This window comes from Heterodontus francisci, chromosome 41 (assembly GCF_036365525.1).
Source record: "Heterodontus francisci isolate sHetFra1 chromosome 41, sHetFra1.hap1, whole genome shotgun sequence".
In the NCBI taxonomy this organism is placed as follows: domain Eukaryota; kingdom Metazoa; phylum Chordata; class Chondrichthyes; order Heterodontiformes; family Heterodontidae; genus Heterodontus; species Heterodontus francisci.
The window spans coordinates 19,642,429-19,667,289 of record NC_090411.1 but is presented as its reverse complement, the minus strand read 5'-3'; the positions used below and the strand labels follow the sequence as shown (position 1 = coordinate 19,667,289).

The window sequence follows — 24,861 nt, the reverse complement described above, 5'->3', positions numbered from 1 at the left end:
CAGTCCCACTCCTGAGCTTACAAAAGTAAGGAAGTCATGTTAAACTTGTATAAAACACTGGTTCAGCCTCAACTGGAGTATTGTGTCCAGTTCTGGGTACTACACTTTAGGAACGATATAAAATCATTGGAGGGAATGCAGAAAAAATTCATGAGAATCGTTCCGGGGATGAGGAACTTCAGTTAGGTGGATAGATTGGAGAAGTTGGGACTATTTTCCTTGCAGAAGAGAAGGTTGAGAGGAAATTCGATAGGGGTGTTCAAAATCATGAGGGGTCCAGACAGGGTAGATAAGGAATAAAAGCAAAATACTGCAGATGCTGGAAATCTGTAATAAAAACAAGAAATGCTGGAAATACTCAGCAGGTCTGGCAGCATCTGTGGAGAGAGAAGCAGAGTTAACGTTTCGGGTCAGTGACCCTTCTTTGGAACCCTTCGGAAGGGTAAATAAGGAGAAAGTTCCCATTTGGGGCGGCACAGTGGCGCAGTGGTTAGCACCGCAGCCTCACAGCTCCAGCGACCCAGGTTCAATTCTGGGTACTGCCTGTGCGGAGTTTGCAAGTTCTCCCTGTGACCGCATGGGTTTCCGCCGGGTGCTCTGGTTTCCTCCCACAGCCAAAGATTTGCAGGTTGATAGGTAAATTGGCCATTATAAATTGCCCCTAGTGTAGGTAGGTGGTAGGAGAATGGTGGGGATGTGGTAGGGAATATGGGATTAATGTAGGATTAGTATAAATGGGTGGTTGTTGGTCGGCACAGACTCGAAGGGCCTGTTTCAGTGTTGTATCTCTAAATAAAAAAATAAATAAATAAATAGTGGAAGGATCCAGAATAAGAGGGCACAGGTTTAAGGTAATTGGCAAAAGAAGCAATGGTGACACGAGGAAAACCTTTCACGCTTGAGTGGTTAGGATCTGGAATGCACTGCCAGAGAATATGGTGGAGGCAGGTTCAATCAAGGCAATCAAGAGGGAATTGAATCGTTATCTGAAAAGGAAGAATGTGCAGGGCTACGGGGAGGAGGCCAGGGAGTGGGACTAGGTGAGTTGCTCTTTCGGAGAGCCAGTGTAAACATGACGGGATGAATGGTCTCCCTCTGTGCTGTAACAATTATGCTATTCTGTTATAATGGAGGTTAATAAGCAGCTGGAGATAGCCTGGCTCAGGAAGCTTCCCTGAGGAACTCCTGCAATGATGTCCTGGGGGCTGTGATGACGGGAGTCCAACAACAACAAACACCTTCCTTTGTGTCAGGTATGACTCCAGCTAATAGGTGGCTTCACTTTAACACTTTAGTGTTGCTTGGACTCCATGGCGTCATACTTAATTAAAAACTGCCTCAATGTCAATAATAGCTATTCTCCTGGCTATTTGATTGTGGGGGGGGGGGGCAGCTTCAACTAATGCCCGTGCATGCACAATGTCCAGCACTGGTGAGTGACAATCAGCAGGAAACTTGGCTGATTTTTACATAGTATGAACAGCACAGAAACAGGCCATTTGACCCAACTGATCTATGCTTCCTCCCATTATATTCTTTAGAAAAATACTCGATGCTCAGTTTTCTTTATTTGTGGGAACGATAGCATAATGGTTATGCTATTGGAATCATAATCCTGAGGGCTGGACTGATTAACCGGAGTCATAAGTTTGAATTCCACCATGGCAGCTGGAGAATTTAAAATCAGTTAATTAAATAAATCTGGAATAAAAAGCTAGTATCAGTAATGGTGACCATGAAACTACTGGATTGTCGTGAAAAACCCATCTGGTTCTCCTTTAGGGAAGGAAATCTGATGCTCTTACCTGGTCTGGCCTACATGTGACTCCAGATCCACAGCAATGTAGTTGACCCTGAACTGAACAAGCCACTCACTTGTATCCAAGAAAGTGGCTCACCACCACCTTCTCGGGGGCAATTTGGATGGGCAATAAATGCTGGCCTTGCCAGTGATGCGCAACCTGAGAATAAAAATAAAATTACTCATGGATGATATCAGTCCTGTCTTCAACACGCACACAAGATTAGCTAACAGGAATCAGTGGGTAATGCATTCTGTGCGTGCCTACTCACCCATTTTGAGGGGGAAGGGGAACAGCCAGTCGGCATGGTCCATGCAGGAACCTGTGACATAGGAAGGAAAAGGGTTGAGGTCCTTCAGTCAGAGTTTCAGGAGCTAGGGAGGAAGTTTAAAAAGCTGGACTTTGGGGCTAACAATCACTGGTGAGTATAGGAGCAGTAAGATAAGTCAGGTTAATATGTAGCTGGAGAAAGGGGGCAGGAAGGAGAGCTTTAGATCCCTGGGGCATTGGGAACTGGTCAAGGTGTACAGGTTGCACCTGAACAGGGCTGGGACTAATGTCCTCATGGAGACATTAACTAACGCTGTGGGGGAGGGGAACCAGGATGAAACATCTCAGGGATGCTGAGGTCGGTTAGTGCTGCATCTAAAACGAGCCACCTCAGTAAAGACCAGAAATGGACCCCATGTGTTTAAAAGTATAAGCAGGGCTTAAAGCTGCTCTCAGCCTCCTGTTTGAACAGACTTATAGCACTGAACATGTTCTTTCTAGACTTAAACTCCTCCCCATTTCCGAGTTTCCTCAGAGACATGATTAGTAACTACTTCATAACGACCATAATGAATGTGTTTTGCAGAGTTGCCCTGGAAACGAGCCGTAGAATGAGAAATGCAGAAGACAGGATTGGAGAGCAAGAAATTGAATTTTTCAGTTAATAACATGGTACCATGTATGTGCAGATAGCTGAATCAGGCCTAGAACAGTCCAAGATAGCAAAAATCAACAGCTTTTAGAATTAAGAGAATGTAATGAGCTTTTATTTACTGTAATGGTCGTTACCTCTGCCTCAAGAACTGTAAGTGCATTTCAAAGTAGATCACAGTACGTGAAGCACTTTGAGATATTTTGGAGATTGATCTGGAGTCATTTTTAAAGGCCGTTTGCTGTCTTTTATCCCCTTGTTTTCTCTCCTCCTCTCTTCACTCATGCTGGGTATGAGCGTCAGTGGCCCTCCATCACTTGTGAGCCCAGACCACAAGACCTGAATTGTTCTCTATTTGTCAGAGGAGGGTTAGATCAGGACTTCCATTCATTGCCAAGGGAAATGAGTTTGCACAGCTGTGGAGGTCCCTCTACAATGGGACCCTCTCCACACTGGGACCCTCTCCACACTGGGACCTGCTACGCAATCAGGCCCCCCTCACAATCGGATCCCTTCCATACTGGGACCCCCTTAATATTGGGATCTGCTCCACACTGGGACGTCTTCCACAGTGGAACTCGCTCCGCACTAAGACTCCCTCCGTAGTGGGACACCCTCCGCAAAGGGACATGCCACCTCTCCCCCGACAATAAGTCAATCAGCGATGGATAGAAGAAAAATCAGGCAGCTTGTCACTTCTTACTTCCCCGGTGTGTTGTGAGGAATGTCAGGATAGGTCCCACCACCTGTCTTTCCTCTGCTTTCCACTTCCATCCCACCCAATTTGGGGTTGGATGAGAGAAGAATATCCAAAGCTGATGTCAACAGGCTACCAGAGCATGGTGCAACAAGGCAAAGGCTGGTGCAACCTGATATCCACTAGAATTAACTGCTGAACGTGAATAAACTTTCCAATAGGAGTGTGAAATTCCCAATAGGAGTGTGAAATTCCCAACATGAGTCAGAGGGTAACAATCAGTGTAGGAACTCTGGTTGGTGTTATGCCTCCCTGACCCAATGGTTTCAAAGCCGATCTACTGCCCCATCGGAGACTGGCTGATTCAGCAAAGAACATAGGGCCTTCTCATTGAGTCATGAGTGATGACATCAATCATCAGTCTTATTTAGTTTAGTTTAGAGATACAGCACTGAAACAGGCCCTTCAGCCCACCGAGTCTGTGCCGACCATCAACCACCCATTTATACTAATCCTATATTCCTACCACATCCCTACCTGTCCCTATATATCCCTACCACCTACCTATACTAGGGGCAATTTTATAATGGCCAATTTACCTACCAACCTGCAAGTCTTTTGGCTTGTGGGAGGAAACCGGAGCACCCGGAGAAAACCCACGCAGACACAGGGAGAACTTGCAAACTCCGCACAGGCAGTACCCAGAATCGAACCTGGGTCCCTGGAGCTGTGAGGCTGCGGTGCTAACCACTGCGCCGCCATTTAAGTAGCTTTACAATACCTGCTGGGTCTTTGGATACAATTTCAACAATCGCCTTCAAAAGGGAATTAGATAAATACTTGAAGGAGAAAAAAAATTGCAGGGATATGGGGAAAGAACAGGGGAGGGGGACTAATTTGATTGCTCTACAAAAGAGCTGGTGCAGGCTCAAGACCAAATGGTCTCCTTCTGTGCTGTAATATGACTATCACCATAAACAAGAGCTCAGAGGAACAAAGTGATTCAGATGGTTTAAATATAGGATAATGGATACCCAAGAGTGAGTTAAAGGCCGAAATCTAATCGAGAGGTTTGCTAGATTATATGCAGAATATTACATCCGTTTCCATTCTTGATGTGTGAGGCTTGATAGCAGGCTTTCCAACTATGGAGGGCATCACAACTGAGGTCAACCCTCTCCTCCCCCATTGGCTGTGCTTTTTCCAGTGGGGATCATTGTATAGCAAGCAAGAACAGAAACAGTGGCTGAACATCCCTCCCCTCATCCAGAGCCCCTGTTATGGTGCCCTTTCATGTGTGAGTCTGGGCAGTGAGTGTTCACAGGCTATGTGACCATGGTGGGCATCACAGTCAAGCCTGACCGCTGCCTTCACTCAACATGGACTCCCAGTAAGGGATAAGGAGGGAGAATTCTACTAAATTTAACCCTTTTCCTTAAAGTAGTAGGACTTCAGGGCAATGACAGTGTTCCTATCACTGCTCAACTGAGAACAGTCAATGAGCACACTGCTTCAACCAAGGATGTCTTGGTCTCTATAACCAAGTGATAGTGACTATACCTCCGGGTTATCAGCTGATGATTTTTAAAAATTTACTAATCATTCTTTCTCAATGCACTTTTCTGATTGAGGTTCACCGTGTGATGGTTCTCTTTTTTTACAGATGCTGGCACCATGTTCCAGCCGGGGCCAGGCCCCTACACACTGGGTCCTCGGAACTGTACTCACTGCTCTTGTGGCCAGTGCCACAGCCTGTCCACCTTATTGCATCTGTGACAACATCCAGCGTGTGGTGACCTGCATCAGGAAACAGCTGACAGAGGTCCCCATCACCATACCAGAGGTTTGTACTGCGACAGCTGGGGGATAGAATGTCAAACCTTCCTGAATAAATAGGAATGGTTGGTATCTGCCCATGTTTCAATTGCTACAACAGACATAAACAACCACTTGCATATGTGTCAGCTGTGGCTCAATGAGTTGTAGTCTTGCCTCTGAGTTATAAAGTTTTGGGTTCAACTCTCACTCCAGGACACAATATTCCAGTTGAGGCCAAACCAGTGTTTTAGAAACATTCATCCTAACTACCTTGCTTTTGTACTCTATGCCTCTATTTAAAAAACCCAGAATATCATATACCTTCTTAACCTTTCTCAAAAGGTTCTGCCAGCTTCAATGATCTGTGCACATATACCCCCAGGTCCCTCTGCTCCTGCACCCCTTTAGAATTGTATCCTTTACTTTGTATTGCCTCTCCTCGTTCTTCCTACCAAAATGTATCACTTCACACTTCTCTGCATTAAATTTCATCTGCCACGTGTCTGCCCGTTCCACTAGTCTGTCTATGTCCTGTTAAAGTCCATCACTGTGCCCTGTGCACCCAAGTCGAGGTCATTAACATAAATCAAGAAAAGCAGTGATCCAAATACTGACCCTGGGGGAACACCACAATACCTTCCTCTAGTCTGCAAAACAATCGCTCAGCACTACTCTCTGTTTCCTGTCACTCAGCCAACTCCATATCCACGCTGCCACTGTCTTTTAATTCCGTGGGCTTTAACTTTGCTGGCAAGTCTATTATATGGCACTTTATCAAATGCCTTTTGAAAGTCCATGTACACCACATCAACCGCCATACCCTCATCAACCCTCTCTGTTATCCCATCGAAAAACCCAAGCAAGTTAATAAACATGATTTGCATTTAACAATTCCTTGCTGGCTTTCCTTAATTAATCCACACTTGTCCAAATGACTGCTAATTTTGTGGCAGATTATTGTTTGGAGTCATAGAGTTATACATCACAGAAACAGGCCCTTCGGCCCACTTGTATTATCAAATTGACATCTGTCATGTACCACCTTTTCCTGCATCATTTTACTGTCTGTCTCATTCAGGGAGCTCTGGCTTTGGTTTCCCTACCTTTCCCCTTTGTGGGAATGTACCTCGACTGTACCCAAGCTATGTCCTCTTTAAAAGCAACCCATTATTCATTACAGTTTTACCTGCCAATCTTTGATTCTAATTTACCTGGAACAGATCCATTCTCACCCCACGGAAATTGGCCATCCTCCAATTAAGTATTTTTACTCTAGATTGCTCCTTGTCCTTTTCCATGGATCACTGTCTCCTAAATGTTCCCCTACTGACATTTGATCCACTTGACTCACCTAATTCCCCAGAATCAGATCCAGCAATGCCTCCTTCTTCGCTGATTGAATTTTCCTGAACACACTTTAGAAACTCTTCTTTCTCTCTGACTCTCCCAGTCTATATTAGGATAATTAAAGTCCCCCATGATCACTGCACCTCTCTGTAATTTGCCTGCAAATTTGCTCCTCTATATCTTTTGCACCTATAGAGTACACCTAGTAATGTAAAGGTACCTCTATTGTTTCTTAACTCTAACCAAATAGATTCAGTTCTTGACCCCTCCAGAACATCCTCTCTCTCCAGCACCATAATATTCTCCTTAATCAATACTGCCACCCCTCCTCCTTTCCTTCCTTTCCTGAGCATCTTGTATCCAGGAATATTTAGAACCCGATCCTACCCTTTTTTGAGCCAGGTCTCCATTATCGCGAGAACATCATATTCCCTTGTGGCTATCTACACCTGCAGCACATCAACTATGCACTGTAAACCTGATTTAGACCTTATCACATTCCCTCTTGGTCTGACCCCACCTAATACCTTACAATTTCTTACTCTCCCAATCCTTTGTGCATCTTGTTTCTCTTTTCTAATGCTACATCCTGGTGCCTACCCTCCTGCCAGATTAGTTTAAACCCTTCTCATTAGCGCCAGCAAACCACCCACCATGACATTGGTCTGGGTTCTGTTGAGGTGCTAGCCATCCAGTCTGCACAGGTCCCAACTCCCCCACAGCTGGTTCCAATGTCCCAGGAATCTCAAGCTCTCCCTCCCGCACCATCTCTCCAACTAAGCATTGATCCGGTCTATCTACTTCTGTACTCACTCACATGTGGCACCGAGAGTAATCCAATGATTAAGACCTTTGAGGACCTGCTCACTACTCTCCTGAAATCTTCCTGCAGGACATCATCCCTCGTTCTACTTATGTTGTTGGTACCGATATGGACCATGACCTCTGGTTGTTCACCCTCCCTCCTCAGAGTGCTCTACAGCCTCTCGGTGACATCTTTGAACATGGCACCAGGGAGGCAACAGAGCATCCTGGATTCATGCCCGTGGCTGCAGAAAGGCCTGTCTGCTCCCCGAACTATAGAATCCCCTATCGCTGTTGCTTTCTCAATCTTTTTCCTGCCACCACCCCCATCCCTGCTCCATACAGCAGAGCCACCTGTGATGCCATGGGCTTGGCTCTGGCTGTACTCACCAGAGGAACCATCATTGTTACCAGTATTCAGAACTGAATATCGGTTAGAGGGCGAGATGCACTCAGGAGACTCCTGCAGTACCTGCCTGGTCCTGTTTGAGTGCCTGGTAGTCACCCATGCCCTCCCTGCCTGCAGACCCTTAAGCTGCAGGGTGACCACCTCTATAAATGTGCTTTCCACATAGCTCTCAGCCTCGCGGATGTAACACAGTGACTCCAGCTGCCGCTCAAGGTGTTGACAACACTTCCTGATACTGTAGAGGTGTATAAACTACATAGAGTATACAGCACAGAAACAGGTCATTTGGCCCAATGTGTCTATGCCTGCATTTACCCTTCACACAAGCCTCCTCCTATCCCTCTTCAGCATATCCTTCTGTTCCTTTCCTCTTCATGTGTTTACCTAGCTTCCCCTTAAATGCATCAGTGATATCAGAAGATTACTTCAAAGAGATTAGGACCAGGGTGCGCGGGTTTCAACTATCAGACAGTCCATTTAACATTGATGGGGTCAGACTAAGAGGGAATGTGATAAGGTCTAAATCAGGTTTACAGTGCATAGTTGATGAGCTCCACACAAAGTCTGATCAATACATGGAATTGACTTCTGGTTAAAGTACTGAAGGCCATGATCTGGGATCACTTGAAAAGAGATTGGACGCTGCATTGGGGGAGAGTGTCAGACTTTTTTTCTAGATAACTGAATGGCCTCTCTCATCTGTATTTATATAGAGTTACAAATCCCAGGTGAAAGCCATGGTTAGCTGGTCTGTGGATTTATCGTGAGCCAGTTAGTTAGAAGTTCTGGGTGCAGTTTACTGAGTTACCTGCAGTGAACTTGGGGTAGACAGAGCTTGATTCTGAGGTCCTGCTGGGAGCAATTAAAGAGGGCTGTTCAGGAAAAAGCTCATTCAAAAAGAGTACAATGCAAGAGGAAAGACTGTCAGGCCTATACTGGCTCCGACCTTTCAGAAAGTGGTCTCTGAACCATCAGCTGCACTTTTTAATAAACGTACATTTAACTCATTACTTAGTTTACTGGGGTCTTTTCTATTAAATGACGGGTGTAATGTTTTAAAGCTTCTGCAGCCTAATAGCAATACTCTGCATTCCCAAAAAAACTTGGCTACACCTGAAAGCTTTGGCACTTAGTTAATTTGTTGGCCTCATAAAACATTTCTCAGTGATATGAGCTCTACAGGACCCCAGTCTGGTGTGGACTCTGTCTTTATTGAAACTGACTGTTATGGCCAACCCAAGTCGGAGTCCCTCATGGTAGAGGTCACATGACTCCATCAAGCCAGAAGGCATATTGGTACAGTATTGCATTTCTATCCCAAACACTCCAATTCAAAGGTCTGTACTGGGTTAATGTGACACATCCTTACAGTGCCGTTTTTGCAGGAGTGACCAGAACATTCTAAATTCCCAGAATCACCAACAACAACTTGGAATTATGTAGCGCCTTATTATAATAATCACAGGAGCATTATGAAGCAAAATTGGACACCAAGCCACATAGAGATACGAGGGCAGAAGCTTGGTCAAAGAGGTAAGTTTTAAGGAGCATCTTAAAGGAGGAAAGAGAGGTTCAGGGAGGCAATTCCAGAGCTTAGGGCCTTGGCAGCTGAAGGCATGGCTGCCAATGGTGAAGTGATTAAAATCGGGGATGCTCAAGAGGCCAGAATTAGAGGAGTGCAGTGAAGTTTACAGTGATATAGAGGGGCCGGGCAATGGAAGGATTTGAAAACAAGGATGAGAATTTTAAAATCAAAGTAAATAGAGATTTGACCCATTTTAGCTCATGATCCCTTCAGGAGGAGGGTATGGTTCACCTGACACAGTGTCCAGTTGCTAGTTAATGACTGGGGGCTTGGTTTCCACTCACAGAAGTCCATCCCATCTATTGTCCACTCTGTGTTCAGATGAGCTTCCCGATATCTGTCCAAAATTTGTCATCTACCAATTTGAACCTAGGCCCCTTGTACTAGTGTCACAGTTTAAATTGAAATAGTGTTTGGAATTTAAGTTTCCATCTTCTTTTATATCCTTTTCTCTTATCTGAGCCCTGACTTTATTTAAACAGCTTTATATAAATGCAAGTTCTTTCTTTTAAATATAATTTTTATTGGGTTATCAAGAAAGTATCTTTACATTTTATGAGGCTTTTATACATATACAAGTGCATTCATACATATATTTTATAAATTTATTATACACATTGGTGTAGAACCACAGACTTACAGCACAGGAAGAGGTCACTTGAAGATTATATACCTGGCCTAAGCAGCTGAAGTTGTGGTCGCCAATGGTGGAAGGGATTAAAATCAGGACTACACGAGGCCAGATTGGAGGAACAGCGAGATCTTGGAGGGTTCTAGGGTAGGGCTTAAGGACTTTACAGTTGGAATCATATAATGATACAGGACAGAAGGAGGCCATTCGGCCGTTCGTGCCTGTACTGCCACTTTAGTAGAGTGATACAATTGGTCCCATTCCATTGCTCTTTCCTCACAGCCTTGTAAATTTTTTCCTTTCATGTATTGATCCAATTCCCTTTTGAAAGTCACTTTTGAATCTGCTCCCAGCGCCGTTTCAGGCAGAACATTCCAGCCCACAACAGCTCTCTGCATAAAAATGTTTTCCTTCATGTTGCCTCTGGTTTTGTCGCCTTTAACCTGAAATCTGTGTCGTCTGGGAACTGAACCTTCCTCTCGTTGGAAATTGTTTCTCCTTATTTACTCTTATCAAAACCATTCATTATTTTGAACACCTCAATCAAATCTCCCCTTAACCTTCTCTGCTTTAAGAAGAATGAGTTCAGCTTCTCCAGTCTCTCCACTTAACTGAAGTCCCTCTCCAAGGCCTTGACATCTTCATAAAGTGTGATGCTCAGAATTAAACACAATACTTCACATGAAGCCTAACCAATGTTTTATAAAATTTTAGCATAACTTCCTTGCTTTTGTATTCTATGGGGAGATTTTATGCTCTCCCCCGCAGCGGGTTTGGAGGTGGGGAGAGCATTAAATCGGGTGGGATGGTGGCGGGGGGTACATTGCCATTATACCACGTCTGCCAACATTTAGTCTGGGGCGAGAATGACCTTCCCATCCCGCTGCCAATTGAGGCCCTTAACTGGGCAATTAATCCCCAATTAAGGGCCTCTTCCCACCGCAGCCATAGTTAGCCGTGTGGTGGGTGACCCCGTCGCCACGTGGGAAGCACAGCACAAAAAACTGTGCGGGCTGCTTCCCGGCTCTGGGAGTGGGGCGGGGTGGGGAGGAGTCCCTCGTTAAAAGGCACTTTGTGCCTGAACGAGGGACCCGATATCAGGAAGGTGGGGGGCCCCCTTGCCCGAGCTGCCGACTCCCCCTGCCCACCCACTGCGACCCCCACTCAAGACCCCTCCTGCCCTGACCTACCTGAGGCCTGATTCCAGCGACGCTTCTCTGCCTCCAGTAGGTGCATCCGCAGGAGCAGCCACCTCCTCCGTGGTGACGCTACAGCTGCCAACCTCTGATTGGCCGGCAGCTCTGCATGGGTGGGTCTTCCAGCAACAGGGTCCTTGATCCTGTGGAAGGCCCGCCGCTGTCCACTTAAATTGGCACTAAATTTGGTGGGACTTCCAGAGAAGAGGCGACACAGGGATCTCAGTGGCGGTTTCTCCAGACATTGAGACCGCCACCACCAGGATAAAATTCCCCCCAAGCCTCTCCTTATAAAGCCAAGGATCCCATATTTTTTTTAACAACCTTTTGAACCTGTTCTACCACCTTCAAAGATTTGTATACATGCACCCCACAGGTCTCTCTGTTCCTGCACTTCCTTTAAAATTATATCAATTAGTCTATATTGCCCCTCCTCATTACTCCTGCCAAAATGAATCACTTTTCTCTGCGTTAAGTTTCATCTCCCCACTGTCTGCCTAGTCTGCTAATCTGAACATGATTTCTTGATTTCCCTCCCTTGCCTCAACCCTAACCATTCCCCCACCGCATGCTACATTCGTTTAATCTTCCCCCCACTGCTTTATTTACCCTCTCAGCTGAGTCTCTGGTGTCATTTCAGTTCTGGTGGCAATGTCTCTTAGATAGAATCCCAACCCCCCCCTCCCTCCCCACCCCTGCAACATCTCAGAAATTGCTCCTATGCCCCAAGAATGTGAACCTTTCCCTCCCACACCAGTCAGGCATTGATCTTCTTAATCTTCCTTGCCTTAACCTGGCTAATCCATCTCTTAGTAACTGGACATTGGTCCATGGTGGTGGTGCAGGCGGTAAGTCGATAATTTTAATGGAGAGTAAAATAGAGCTGGTCACAATGACATGATTGTACCCGCACACCCTCGGCCCCCGCCCCCGGCCATGAAACCCACAGTTGGGTTGAGCACAAAATCAGGCCCTATGTATGGGCGAGAGCAGAGAAAAATTAAACATGTCTTTAAAAAAAAAATGACACTTCTGTTTTAATATCTATATTGCAGGGTACTAAGAAGCTTGATATCAAAAGGAATAACATCAATATCATTCCAAATGGAGCTTTCCTTCCTATTCCCTATCTTACTCACTTAAATTTACAGAAATGTAAGATTAACCATCTTGCAGAAGGTGCCTTCCGCGGCCTTGGTCAGCTGATCTACCTCAACTTAGGATTCAATAACATAGAATTCATCTACCAGGAGACCTTTGATGGGCTGATGTCCCTTCAACAACTCCTCATTGATAACAATAGGATTGAGGAGATCAGACCCGGTGCTTTTAGCCAGCTGGGATTTCTTAACTTCTTAAATCTGGAAGGAAATCTACTGGTCTATTTGCCTCCCTTGGTCTTCCAGGGTCTCCAGCAAATTAAACACCTACGCTTGTCCAAAAACACACTGAACTATTTTGCGGATGAGGCCTTCGCTGGGCTCTGGACGTTAAAGAGACTGAGTCTGGAAGACAATGAACTTCAGTATCTGCCAACCGAACCCTTGTCTAGGCTCATAAATGTGGTTAGACTAGATCTTGGCCGGAATCCTATGACGTATCTTGGAGAAGAGTCAGTCCGGATGCGTTCACTGAAGCATCTGACTTTGGACAACATGGCCCTTCAGGAAGTGTCGCATGCAGCTTTTGTCCATAGTCCAAAGCTAGCGATTATTGATTTGTGTTACAACCAACTGCAGATTATGCAGCCCTTGGATGGAGTTGAGGCCTTGAGAATGATCAATGTGACAGGGAATCAAATCCAGTGCAACTGTTTGTTGAGACCTTTTCGGGAATGGATGGCCAATTACACAAAGCTTAAAGCAGAGGTGTTCTGCAGCGTGCCGAGTGTATTTCGAGGTGAGCGGTTGGATTCACTGCGGCCAATTGACCTGAAATGTGTAAGCCGCCCTTCAGACTATGAAGAAGAGGAGGAGCTCAAGGTGGAGAACAAGCCTGAAAAAGATAATCAAGAAAATCTTCCATGCCCAGAGCACTGTGACTGCAAACATGACTTACAACATTCCAGCTGTGAGGGCAAGGGTTTACGCAAGATCCCAAAGGGTTTCCCCCTAGATGCCCATCTTCTTGATATGCGCTATAATGACTTCTACTTAGTGCCCAGGGGCTCGTTCTCCGATTTGAAAAACCTTGTTTCGCTTCACATGCAGAACTGCAGAATTCATGACATCCACGCTGGTGCCTTCCGTGGCCTGAAGAAGCTGATTTACCTGTATTTGTCCGGTAATGAAATATCGAGCCTCCAGCCAGCAGTCTTTGAGGGACTGCCTGACCTGACTTACCTGTACTTAGACTACAACAAGTTAACATTCATACCTAAGGGAACATTCAGGCTACTGCCCAACCTCTTTGCTCTTCACTTGGAATATAATCCCATTCCCCGATTGACTGATGAAAATATGGAAGGAGCAGAGAAGCTACGATGGCTCTACCTGACAGGTAACAACATCACCTACATTTCCCCAACAGCTCTACAGCCCATCGGGGAACTCCAGAAGCTGTTCCTGGATGAAAATAAACTGACGGCAGTTCCCACCATTGCTCTAATGGGGATGCCCATTTTGGATGAACTGAAACTATCCAACAATCCCATTAAACAGATAGGCAATGCTGCCTTTCTCCCAGTAGCACAGTCTCTCCAACAGTTATGGCTGAATGACATGGGTTTGGAGAAGGTAAGATATAGTTTTGCTGCTTTTAAGATCCAACTGTAAGGTCCCTTTGTGATACTGACTGGATGATATTACTAACATTGAATAGACTGTTCATTTGGAGTTGGCTTGAAATTCCCTAAATTTGTTCCCCTGATATCTTTGCGACTCAATTTACCTGATCTTCACCTGCCTATTCTTAAACTCTGGAATTCCCTCCCTAAACCCCTCTCTCTCTCATTTTCACCTATCCTAATATTTGGCTTGGTGTCAAATGTTGGCTCCTGTGGCATGTCTTAGGAAGTTTTCTTGCATTAAAGGTGCTTTATAAATATAAATTGTTGTTGTTTTGAGCCCTGAAACCAGAAGGGTCCAAGGTTCAACCCTGGCCTTTGCTGAGTTAGCTAATTGTAGCTGGGGCTTTGGTAGAGGTCTTAGAATTAGTTTCAGCAGCTCTGGGCTAGGAAGAGGAAAAGGGGGTTCTAGCTCCTGATTATTATTCCGTGCCACTGCTGGGAAATGGGAGTGTGCGGATGATAGAGTTGGGTTAACTGTGATACTACTAATGTTGAATAGACTGCCAACACTGAATGTCCAGACATATACATAAAATGGGCAAATAATGCTGTAGAGATGCTTCCATTTGTGGAACTGTACCCCAGTATGCGTCAGTGCTTGTCAAAAAGGGATGACATCGTAAATTTAAAAAAAATACTATTCTGAATTTTTACCCCATCATACAGGTTTGGGACGAATTACCTCACAGGGAGGCTAACTAGTGCTGTGGCGGAGGGTTTAAATTAATTTGGCAAGGAGAGGGGCACCTGGATGAAACATTAGAGAGGAGGTACAAGATGCACAGAAGCCTGAGGGAGACAAACGTCATTCGAGTAAAGAGTAATTCTGAAATAAGAGGGATCAGAAGGGAGGAAATGCAAGGCAGGCTAAGATATATTTAGAGTGCCTGTGTAGAAATGCCTGGAGCATGTAAATGGGATGGGTGTGCTGCAGGTACAAGCAACCACATGGGAATATGATATCATGGCAATAATGGAGACCTGGCTCAAAAAAGGGGAGGAATGGGCACTTAATATTCCTGGCTTTGTGTCTGGATGGCTGCTATTTGGCCATTTACACCAAGTGAAGGCCAAGTGAAGAAAAGATGTGTGTGGTTGAGATATAAATGGCTGAATAGCAGCCATCCAAACATAAAGAAAGAAACAAGTCTGGGGAGGGAGTGAACCAGCAAAAAAAAAACATGAAATAAGAAAAAAATAGGGGCAGAGGTTACGATCTAAAATTATTGAATTCAACGTTGAGTCAGGAAGGCTGTAAAGTGCCCAGTCGAAAGATGAGGTGCTGTTCCTTGAGCTTGGGTTGAGCTTCATTGGAACACTGCAGCAGGCCAAGGAAAAAGTCAAAATGGGAGCAGATAGGGAATTGAAATGGCAAGCAACAGGAAGCTCTGGGTAACGCTTATGGACTTAACAGCAGTGTGCTTTGCTTTTCTGTTTTTGTGTCTTGATCTTGCTTTGATGATTTTTTGAAATCCTCCCGATCCTCAGGCTTACTACTCTTTTTGGCAACTTTGTAAGCCTCTTCTTTTAATCTCGTACCATCCTTAATTTCTCTAGTTAGCCTTGGTTGCACCATTGTTCTAGTGGAATTTTTATTCCTTAAGGGAATGTTGAGAATTATTAATTATTTCTTTAAATGTCTGCCATTGCTTATCCGCCATGACATCTTTTAATCTAATGTCCCAATCTACCTTAGCCAATTTTCTCATACATTAAAATGAAACAGAAAATTGGTGGCGACATGGGAAACATTTTTTTTTATACGCAGCTTGTTTTAATGATATGGAATGCACTGCCTGAAAGAGGGGAGTGGTGGAAGCAGATTCTATAATAACTTTCAAAAGAGGACTGGATTCTTGAAAAGGAAAGATTTCCTGGGCTGTGGGGAAAGAACAGGTGAGTGGGACTAAGTCGTAGCTCTTTCAAAGGAATGGCACAGGCACAGGCTTAATGACCTCCTGCGCTGTATCATTTAGCATTGATACAGCATTTATTATACATAAATGCAAAACCTGCATTGATATAAGATATTACACAACCTCCAGATATCGCAAAGCTCCTTACAGACAATATGGAACTTTTGAAGTGTACTCATTGTTGTAATGTAGGAAACACGGCAGCTGATGTAACGCACAGCAAGCTCCCACAAACAGCAATGTGGTAATGACTAGATAAGAGACGGCCATAGAGTACATTCGGAACTGTAATATAGTCAACAGGCAGAATACCAAGAATCATAGTGGCATCTGGACGGAATATTGCATTAGTCTCCCAGAGAGCTCTTTTTAAAAAATATCTTTTCTTCTTCCTGTTTGAGTTTAAATGACCGTCGCCACTGCCAGTTTCCATGTCAACCATCCTTTTCACACCGCTTTGTCATAAAGGACTGTGAATTATAGGAAAATATAACAATTGGCCTTCTGCTAAAGGAACTGTTCAATTGTAAAATGACATTCCATGCCTGACCAAGATATTAAATGTGTTAATACACAGCAATGTGCACTTGATGTGGCAGCTTTAATTTCTGGGCTTGAGGGAAGTTTATATAACTGCCCTCTTCCCTTCCCACCACGTTTTATTTCGAAAAGTGGTGCGGGGGAAATAACAGATGCAGGAGAGATGATTGACAGCTGGGTGGAGCAGAGGCTGCCTGTTGTTTAGCCTGAAGCTGAGATCCAGATCGGACGAGTTTGAACCAGTTCTGTGCAGACCTCAAAATGATTAATTTTGAGGAATGAAAGGGATTTTCCTCAAATTTATGTCGGGTTTGAAGACCGATTATTGAGAAGCGGTGGTGATTTGCTTCTCTTAATTAAAACTGTTAGGGAGAGCATATTTATTTTCCTGGGAGGGTGGGTAGTAGAAGGGAGAAGCAGATAATCACCTATTGCCGCCAAAAGGTGTAATTTACCTGTGGTTTACCTCACGCTTTTTTCTCTAAGGAACTTGAAATCCTGTGTGCATACCGCAGTCCTGTCATATTTTTTTCTCCGCGTTTACCCTTTCATTTCCCTGAGGAGCTGAAGTTTTAGGGGTGCAGTAGGGTTGCCAACCCTCCAGGATTGCCCTGACGTCTCCAGGAATTAAAGATTAATCTCCAGGACGTTGCTGTGGGGAACACCCGGGAAAAAAATCAACAGTGCAATAAAAAATGTTTTAAAAAAAAAAAACGTCCTTTGGACACTTTTGTTTAATAGTTATAAAAATATTGGACAGAGGGAAAGAAAAGGCTGCTTGACTGACGGTCAAAGATCATCCAATCGAGCAATAATGCTCTGGGCACATGGGTTCGAATCCCACCACAGCAGATGGTGAAATTTGAACTCAATTAATAAACCTGGAATTAAAAGTTAGACTAATGGTGACCATGAAACCATTGTCGATTGCTGTAAAAACCTATCTGGTTCACCAATGTCTGCCATCCTTACCTGGTCAGTCCTACATGTGACTCCTGACCCACAACAATGTGGTTGACTCTTAAAATGCCATCGAGATGGGTAGCAAGCCACTCAGTTCAAGGGTTATTAGGGATGGGCAATAAATGCTAGCCTGGCTAGTGATGCCCACATCCCAAAAAAACAATTTTTTTTAAAGTGAAGAGTCTATTCACTTTCCAATTGGCCGACAGAAGGTAGACACCACAATGATTGAAATGTCGGATGACCAATGGCGAGAGTGTGGGCAGGGTGGTTGGAAACTCGAGTTTATGTGCTGAAAGTGCCAGAAATATGTCCAACCAGAATGGCAGCCCTAGGGTTAACTGCGAGGAACATTTTGTGTTGACACTCTGTTACAAGTCATTGGCACTCCAGGCTGTGCACGTTGCACGTTTTAAAACCTAATTCCTTTTCTAACCTTTGACAGTTCTGGTGCAAGGTCACAGACCTGAAATTTTAACTCTGCTTCTCTCTCTGTAGATGCTGCCTGACCTGCTGAGCATTTACAGCACTTCCTGTTTCTTTTTTAGACTTCCAGCATCTGCAGTATTTTGCTTTTATTCCAATGCTCTCCTGTCTGGCCTCTCATCCTCCACACCAAGTCTCACTCGTCCATCAACCGTGTGCTTACTGACCTACATTGGCTCCCAATCTCATCATCATGTCTTCACCCCTTTAGCAATGTAACCTCCTATAACCTACAAAATGTCTGCGTTCCTCCAACTCTGACCTCTTCTTCATCCCCCACTCCCTTCACTCTTCAGCCATCTAGACCCGAAGCTTTGGAATTCCCTCCCTAAACCTCTTTCCTCCTTTAAGACCCTCCTTAAAACCTATTTTTTGGTCAAGCATTTTATCACCCCTTCTTTGGCCCAGTTTTTTTTATTTATTTAGAGATACAAGCACTGCAACAGGCCCTTCGACCCACTGAGTCTGTTTTGTCTGATTACACTTCTGCAAAGTGCCTTGGGAGATTTTCCCACATTAAAGTCCCACATCAACATCGTTGACTCTTAGCAAGCCACTCAGTTACTTCACCACCTTCTCCGGGCAACTGGGAATGGGCAATAAATGCCAGTGATGCTCGCATCCCAAGAAAGAATAAAAGTTGTCATTCTTGTAATAATGGGTTATGTTTTCTCACTGCAGATCTTTGATGGGGCCTTTGATGGACTGGATGCAGGGCTACAGAGCCTCTACCTGGAGAATAACAAGCTGAGCTACATTCCCAGTCTGAAAAAATTCACAAACCTTCACGCCATCGATCTATCCAACAATCCTTGGAACTGCGACTGCCCACTCCTTCACCTCCGCAGGTAAACACCTCTTAGCAAGAATCTGTAACAAAGATCTGATCACTGATAGTGGTTTGTATCTAGTTTCCATCCAGGATTTAACTGACTGCTCAACTGACTGTTCTCAATTGCAACGATAAACCATTTTATAATAATTTTTGGTGATTTCCCCAGTTTCTCTCCTCCTCACTTTAAAGTGCTGGCATAAAGTGAGGTGCTTTTTTAAGGTGATTAAAAGGGTTGTAGGGTAGATAGAGAGAAAATATTTCCCCTGGTGGGGGGCATAACCTTAAAATTGGGGCTAGGCTGTTCAGGGGTGATGCCAGGAAACACTTCTTCACACAAAGGGGAGAGGAAATCTGGAACACTTTCCCCCCAGCCCACCAAAAAAAAACTGGGGGTCAATTGAAAATTTCAAATTTGAGATTGAAGAGATTTTTGTAAGGCAAGAGTATTTAAAGGATATGGAACCCAGGCGGATGGATGGAGTTAAGACACAAATCAGCCATGATCTAAATGAATGGCAGAACAGGGCTGAAAGGCCTCCTCCTGTTCCTATGGTCCTACACAGTTTTTGCAGGGACAGAAGCTCTCTGGTACCCTGCCCGAGTGGCCATTCATATGTAAACCCAGACAGTAAGTGATGGGAGGCTATTTGACTATAGGAGGAATCACTGCTGAGCCCAATCCTCCCCTCGACTAACATCCGCATGTACCCACTCCCCAGCAGGAGTACGAGGAAGCAATCAGCAGCTGACATCCTCCTCAGGGAATTAGTTGCACAATGAATGACTGCACTGTCAACCAGGGGAATGTGAGCCGTTGAGATACTGAGAAAAGGAAACTCAGTGCCTATGAGCTAAGAAAGGTGAAGCCATGGTTCCGGCTTTTGTATATGCTGACCCCCTATTTGGGTGTGCACATGCGTGGACCTGACAGTAATATCCCATGGACACATTTTCAAGCTTACTCATGAGGAATAGGCAGTTGGATGAGGTGTTGGGTTACCTGTGGATTTGCATCCCGACAGACTCAGCACTTTCAGGACAGTAAGGGAGATTATTTTTTTTAAAACACGAATTATCAAAACAAGTACTCAAGGGGAGTGAGCAGTTTAGGTTCACAGGCTGTCATGGTTAGGATTTGACCTTTGCGCTAACACCGTTAAATACGCCATTCATCTTCATCCTAACCATACCAAGTCCCACTCACCTACCATCCTTGTCTTTGTCAACCCCCCACGGGCTCTCCAAGCCCCAACGCATTGACTTTAAAACCAAATTCCAAGGTGATCTTGCCCCATTCTGCCTCTGGAGATTTTCCATTATGCTTGCATTCCAGCTTACAGCCTTTGCTCCCCTCAGTCTGCGGGGAAGCAGTGACGTAGTGGTAATGTCACCGAACTAGTAATCCAGAGGCCCAGGCTAATGCTCTGGGGACATGGGGTTCGAATCCCACCACGGCAGATGGTGAAATTTGAATTCAGTTAATAAATCTGGAATTAAAGAAGCTAGTCTAATGGTGACCATGAAACCATCGGCGATTGTTGTAAAAACCCATCTGATTCACTAATGTCCTTGATGGAAGGAAATCTGCTGTCATTACCTCGTCTGGCCTACATGTGATTCCAGACCCACAGCAATGTGGTTGACTCTTAGATGCCCTCTGAAATGGCCTAGCAGGCCACTCGGTCCAAGGGCAATTAGGGATGGGCAATAAATGCTGGCCGAGCCAACAATGCCCACATCTCCTGAACAAATTTTTAAAAATCTAGCTAACAGCCATCCCACTGGTGGAAACCCTGTTAGCTATCAGGACCTTGCTCTCTGGAGGAATCTTCCTTGGCCCCTCTGATGATGATGAGGAAGATGATGCATTGCAACGACTCTGCCCACCTTCAAAAACCTGCCTTTGATCAATCGCCTAACTCCTCCCACTTCTTGTTCTGTTTCTGCATTCCTTCCCTCTTCTGAGGTACCTGGGATGTTTTGTGACATTAAATATTGATGCAACTCATTATATGCCTGTGTGTCAGCTGTGGCTCAGTGAATGCATGCTTGCCTCTGAGTCAGATGGTTGTGGGTTCACTGCAGGGCACTGTTGAAGATGCTGATTTTTGATTGAGATGTTAAACCAAGGCCTGGTTCGCCCTCTCAGGAGTCATGAAGATTCACAGCATTATTTAAAGATGAGCAGGGGCGTTCTCCTCAGTGTCCTTGCCAATTTTTATCCCTCAACCAAAACCTAAAAAACTGATAATGTGGTCATTATCACATTGCTATTTGTGGGATCTTTCTGTGGGTAAATTGGCTACCACATCTCCTGCAATACAACAGCATCTACATTTCATTGGAACTTCATAGGCATTTTGGAGCTTCCTTAGGTCATGAAAGACTGCAATAGAAATGCAAGTCTTTCATTCTTTTATAGTGTCCCACTATGTGGGAGAGATGTACTGTGTTTATTTTAATCAGTGACTTTGTTTCCTTCACGCACTTTATTTTTCAAAGGTGGATTGAAAGTACTAATCTAAAGGTCACGGCCATATGTGACCTCCCGATAAACGTCACAGGGCTGAATGTGAAAGACGCCCCTTTTAAGAACTGCAAAGGTAACTTGCCAGAGAAGAGTAAAAGTGCATCAAGTAAAGTGAGCCCGAGGAGTGACCAGGACAGAAGAAAACAAAAGAAAGCCAAGCAACAGAACAAAACAGAGAAGAAGAATAAAAAGAATAAGCTGCAGTAGACTTACTCAGACCTGGCAATCTACTCAGTGACAGACTGAGCTGGACAGAATGGGTGGGGTGTGCTGGTAGGGGAGCGGGGGAGGGGGACTGACTGTTATTTTAAAAAATGTTTTGTGTTTATTTTCACCTTTTCTGAGCTTAGAAATTACAATGGCTATATAATAAGAATATTTTGTGGTTTTAAATCAAGGTGGGCTATGTTATTTCTATGCGAGAAAGCAACACCCCTCTAATACTCCAATAACTGCTATATTTATGGATGAATATTTAATGACTACAAAGTCATCTGCTCCTGCTGTCCTGTTCTGAGCTCTCTGGATCTGATCTGCCCTTTCTCCCCTTTTTCTGGCTCCAATTCATTCTCATCCTCTTTCTGTTTCCCAGTATCTCCCAGTCGCTCACTTCCCTCTTTGGCTCCCAGTCTCTGACTCCTCACTCTTTGGTTCTTACCTCTAGTCTCCTCCTTCCAGTTCCCAGCTTCGTGTAAGATGTGCAACAGTCAGAGCTCATTCCAATCAAACTTTCCAAACTCCACAATGCCTGACGGGACTGCTCCTTGACAGCCGAGAAATTTGAATTTATGTGGTTTGAAGGCAGGGCTGCTGCTTTCATGAGAAAACTAAGGTGCTGTTGGAGGGAAAAAAATCATTTGGCCCCCATTTTGTTTCCTTTTCTTTGCATGTTTTGGTCTTAATCTTGTTTTTCTCTTGATTTGCTTTTGGATGGCAGATTGTCATTATTCTGCCATTCACACACATCCTTGGTCTCTTTACTTCTCCCTTTTGGCTCCGACCCACCAACTCTTTTGTTATCTAATGTCTCCTATATTCTGCCCTATCACAGACCCTCCCTTTTGTTCTTTTTCCACCCTCCCTCATTTGACCTAATTAAAATCTAATACAATTCTAACTTTTCCCAGTTCTGATGAAGAGTCATCGTCCTGAAATATCAACTCTGTTTCTCTCGCCACAGATGCTGCCTGACCTGCTGAGCATTTCCAGCATTTTCTGTTTTTATTTCAGATTTCCGTCATCTGCAGTATTTTGCTTTTGTAATGGAATTGAGAGGTTTACTTTGCTGGAAAGTAAGCGGTCATTATTCTATGAATTGTGCAATGTTCTGTATATAATCCTCTCCAGAAACTCAGTTGGTAGCTGCTCAGACCAGTGTGGACTGGACTCATATGGACACAACAGCAACTTGTATATGGAGCCTTTAAAATAGTAAAACATTGCAAAGTGCTTCTTGAGTGCTTTAAACAGAATTTAATGCTGAACCACATACAAAAACAACTTGATTTATATCGAGCTTCTAACATAAAAAGCCTACCAAGGCACTTCACAAAAGCAATTATCTGACAAAATTTGATTCTGAGCCATAGGGGGGATATTAGGGCAGCTGACCAAAAGCTTGGTCAAAGAGATAGGTTTTAAGAAGGTAAAAAAGAAAGAAAACTGGAGAGCGAAGAATTTTAGGAAAGGAATCCCAGAGCTTGGAGTGCAGGCACCTGACGGCATGGCCACTAATGGTGTGGAGATTATAATCGGGGGTCCTTAAGAAATCAGATTTGGAGGAGCACAGATATCTCGGAGGGCTATAGGAGATGGGTGTAAGTTTGCAAGGACAGAGGTCAAGGGTGGGCTTTTTGAGGAGAGGAGGGAGAGACCGTTAACAATATCAGCTGACGTGAGGCCCAGGAAGGGAAGCTGGGTTGTCAACAGTTTGGTCAGAATAGGATCAAGGGAGCAGGAAGTGGGTCTCATGAACGAGATGAGCTGAGGCAGAGCAAGGTGTTGGAATAGAATCTAGAGAAAGACATGAGTTAAGGAGCTAGGACGGGAGCGGTAGGTTTTTAAGCCATCTTAAAGGAAGAGAGAGAGATAGAAAAAAGCGGCCTCAGGATATCCTAAAACAGCGTACATCCAATGAAGTACTTTTGAAGTGTAGTCACTGTTATAATGTAGGGAGGCAATTCCAGAGCTTAGGGCCTAGGAAGCTGAAGACACGGCCACCAATGGTGGAGCAATGAAAATCGGGGATGCTCAAGAAGCCAGAATTAGATGAGTGCAGAGATCTCGGAAGGCTGTGTGGCTGGAGGAGGTTACAGAGGTAGGAAGTATCAAGACCATGGAGGGATTTGAAAATAAGGATGACAATTTTAAACAGGAACATTCTAGGATTGTTATCTGCTCCGTGATTAATCAGCCAATCTGCGCTGAGATGACCATGGTGGGTGCTGCAGTTAAATTTAGCACCGCTAGTTTAGGCAGGATTCCTATTCCTGATCTCTACTTCGCAACACCTGCTAGAAAGTACATGTATGCAGGCAGAACCTGACTTAGCTATGATGCCCTCCCCAGTTGACACTTAGTGGTGATGCTCACAGACAAAGAATGGTCTGTTGAGTGAGTAGCTACCACCAGGGATGATGACAGCAGATTTGAAGGAGAGGGGGATAGTGCCTGAGGAGAGAGAACTGTTGAACTATTAACGACATTAGGTAACATGGGAGCGAGCAAGGTAAGTTGGGTGGTCAGCAGTTTTGTGGGAGGTGGCTCTCATGGACAAGATGAGCTCGGAGAGGGCGTGAGGGGAGATAGGAGAGAAACTAGAGAGAGATGCGAGTTCAGGGTGAGGGCAAGGGGGAATCCAAGAGGAGGTTTGACCTGGTGGGCTAGGGGAAGGGAGGGAAGCAGGAGAGGCAGCTGATTGGATGGTTTCAATCTTAGTGACACAAAGCCCATGAGCTCCTGACACTTCTTGTTTGAGGTGAGGGTGGAGTAGACAGGGGAGAGAGGTTTAAGAAAACGGTTTGCAGCAGAGGAAAGAAGTCGGGGGTTATCTTTGCATTGCAGGATGACCCTGGAATAGTTAGCGGTTTTGGCAGATGTGAGCAGGACCCAACAGTGCTTTGTTTGGACCAGCCTGATTTGGCAGTGGTTGGCTAAACCAGTTGTCCACCATACCATTTGAGTCTGAGTCCCTTGGACTTAAGTGAGGAGAGATGAGGGCCGTACCGGGGTAATGGCCAGGATGAGAAAGAGCCATGGTTTTAATGGGGACTAGGGCATCAAAGGTGGAGATGAGGTTGTGGTTGCTGCAGAAATGTCACGGTGAAGAGGGCCTAAGGCTAGACAGTTGGGATTTTGAAAGTGCATTTGTAAGTGAATTGGCATAGGGGCAGAAGCAGAAGGAAGTAGGGTCGGGAGAAGGAAGAGGGATGTGGGTAAAAAGTGGTAAAAGGAAGTGTTCGGAGATGGCATTCATGCTGATTGACATGATGGGAGCAGTGAGACCAGGTGAGATAGGGAAGGCCATGAATAGGTTGGGGAGTTTACATGGAGGGAGAGATTAAGGAAGGATAGGAGGCCAGTGAACTCAGAG

At 44.8% G+C, this 24,861-nt stretch overlaps 1 protein-coding gene across 1 annotated transcript in view; it reads left to right on the top strand.

Annotated features, from left to right (window-relative positions):
• The window catches only part of LOC137353299 (chondroadherin-like protein), a 33,498-nt gene extending 11,948 nt beyond the window's left edge, over positions 1–21,550 (top strand). Inside the window, exons 2-5 of the mRNA XM_068019427.1 lie at positions 5,085–5,264; positions 12,267–13,946; positions 18,586–18,752; positions 21,242–21,550. Coding sequence (XP_067875528.1) covers positions 5,085–5,264; positions 12,267–13,946; positions 18,586–18,752; positions 21,242–21,476 — 2,262 coding nt within the window. The 3' untranslated portion in view covers positions 21,477–21,550. The remainder of the gene's footprint in view (positions 1–5,084; positions 5,265–12,266; positions 13,947–18,585; positions 18,753–21,241) is intronic.
• The last annotated feature ends 3,311 nt before the right edge of the window (positions 21,551–24,861 follow it).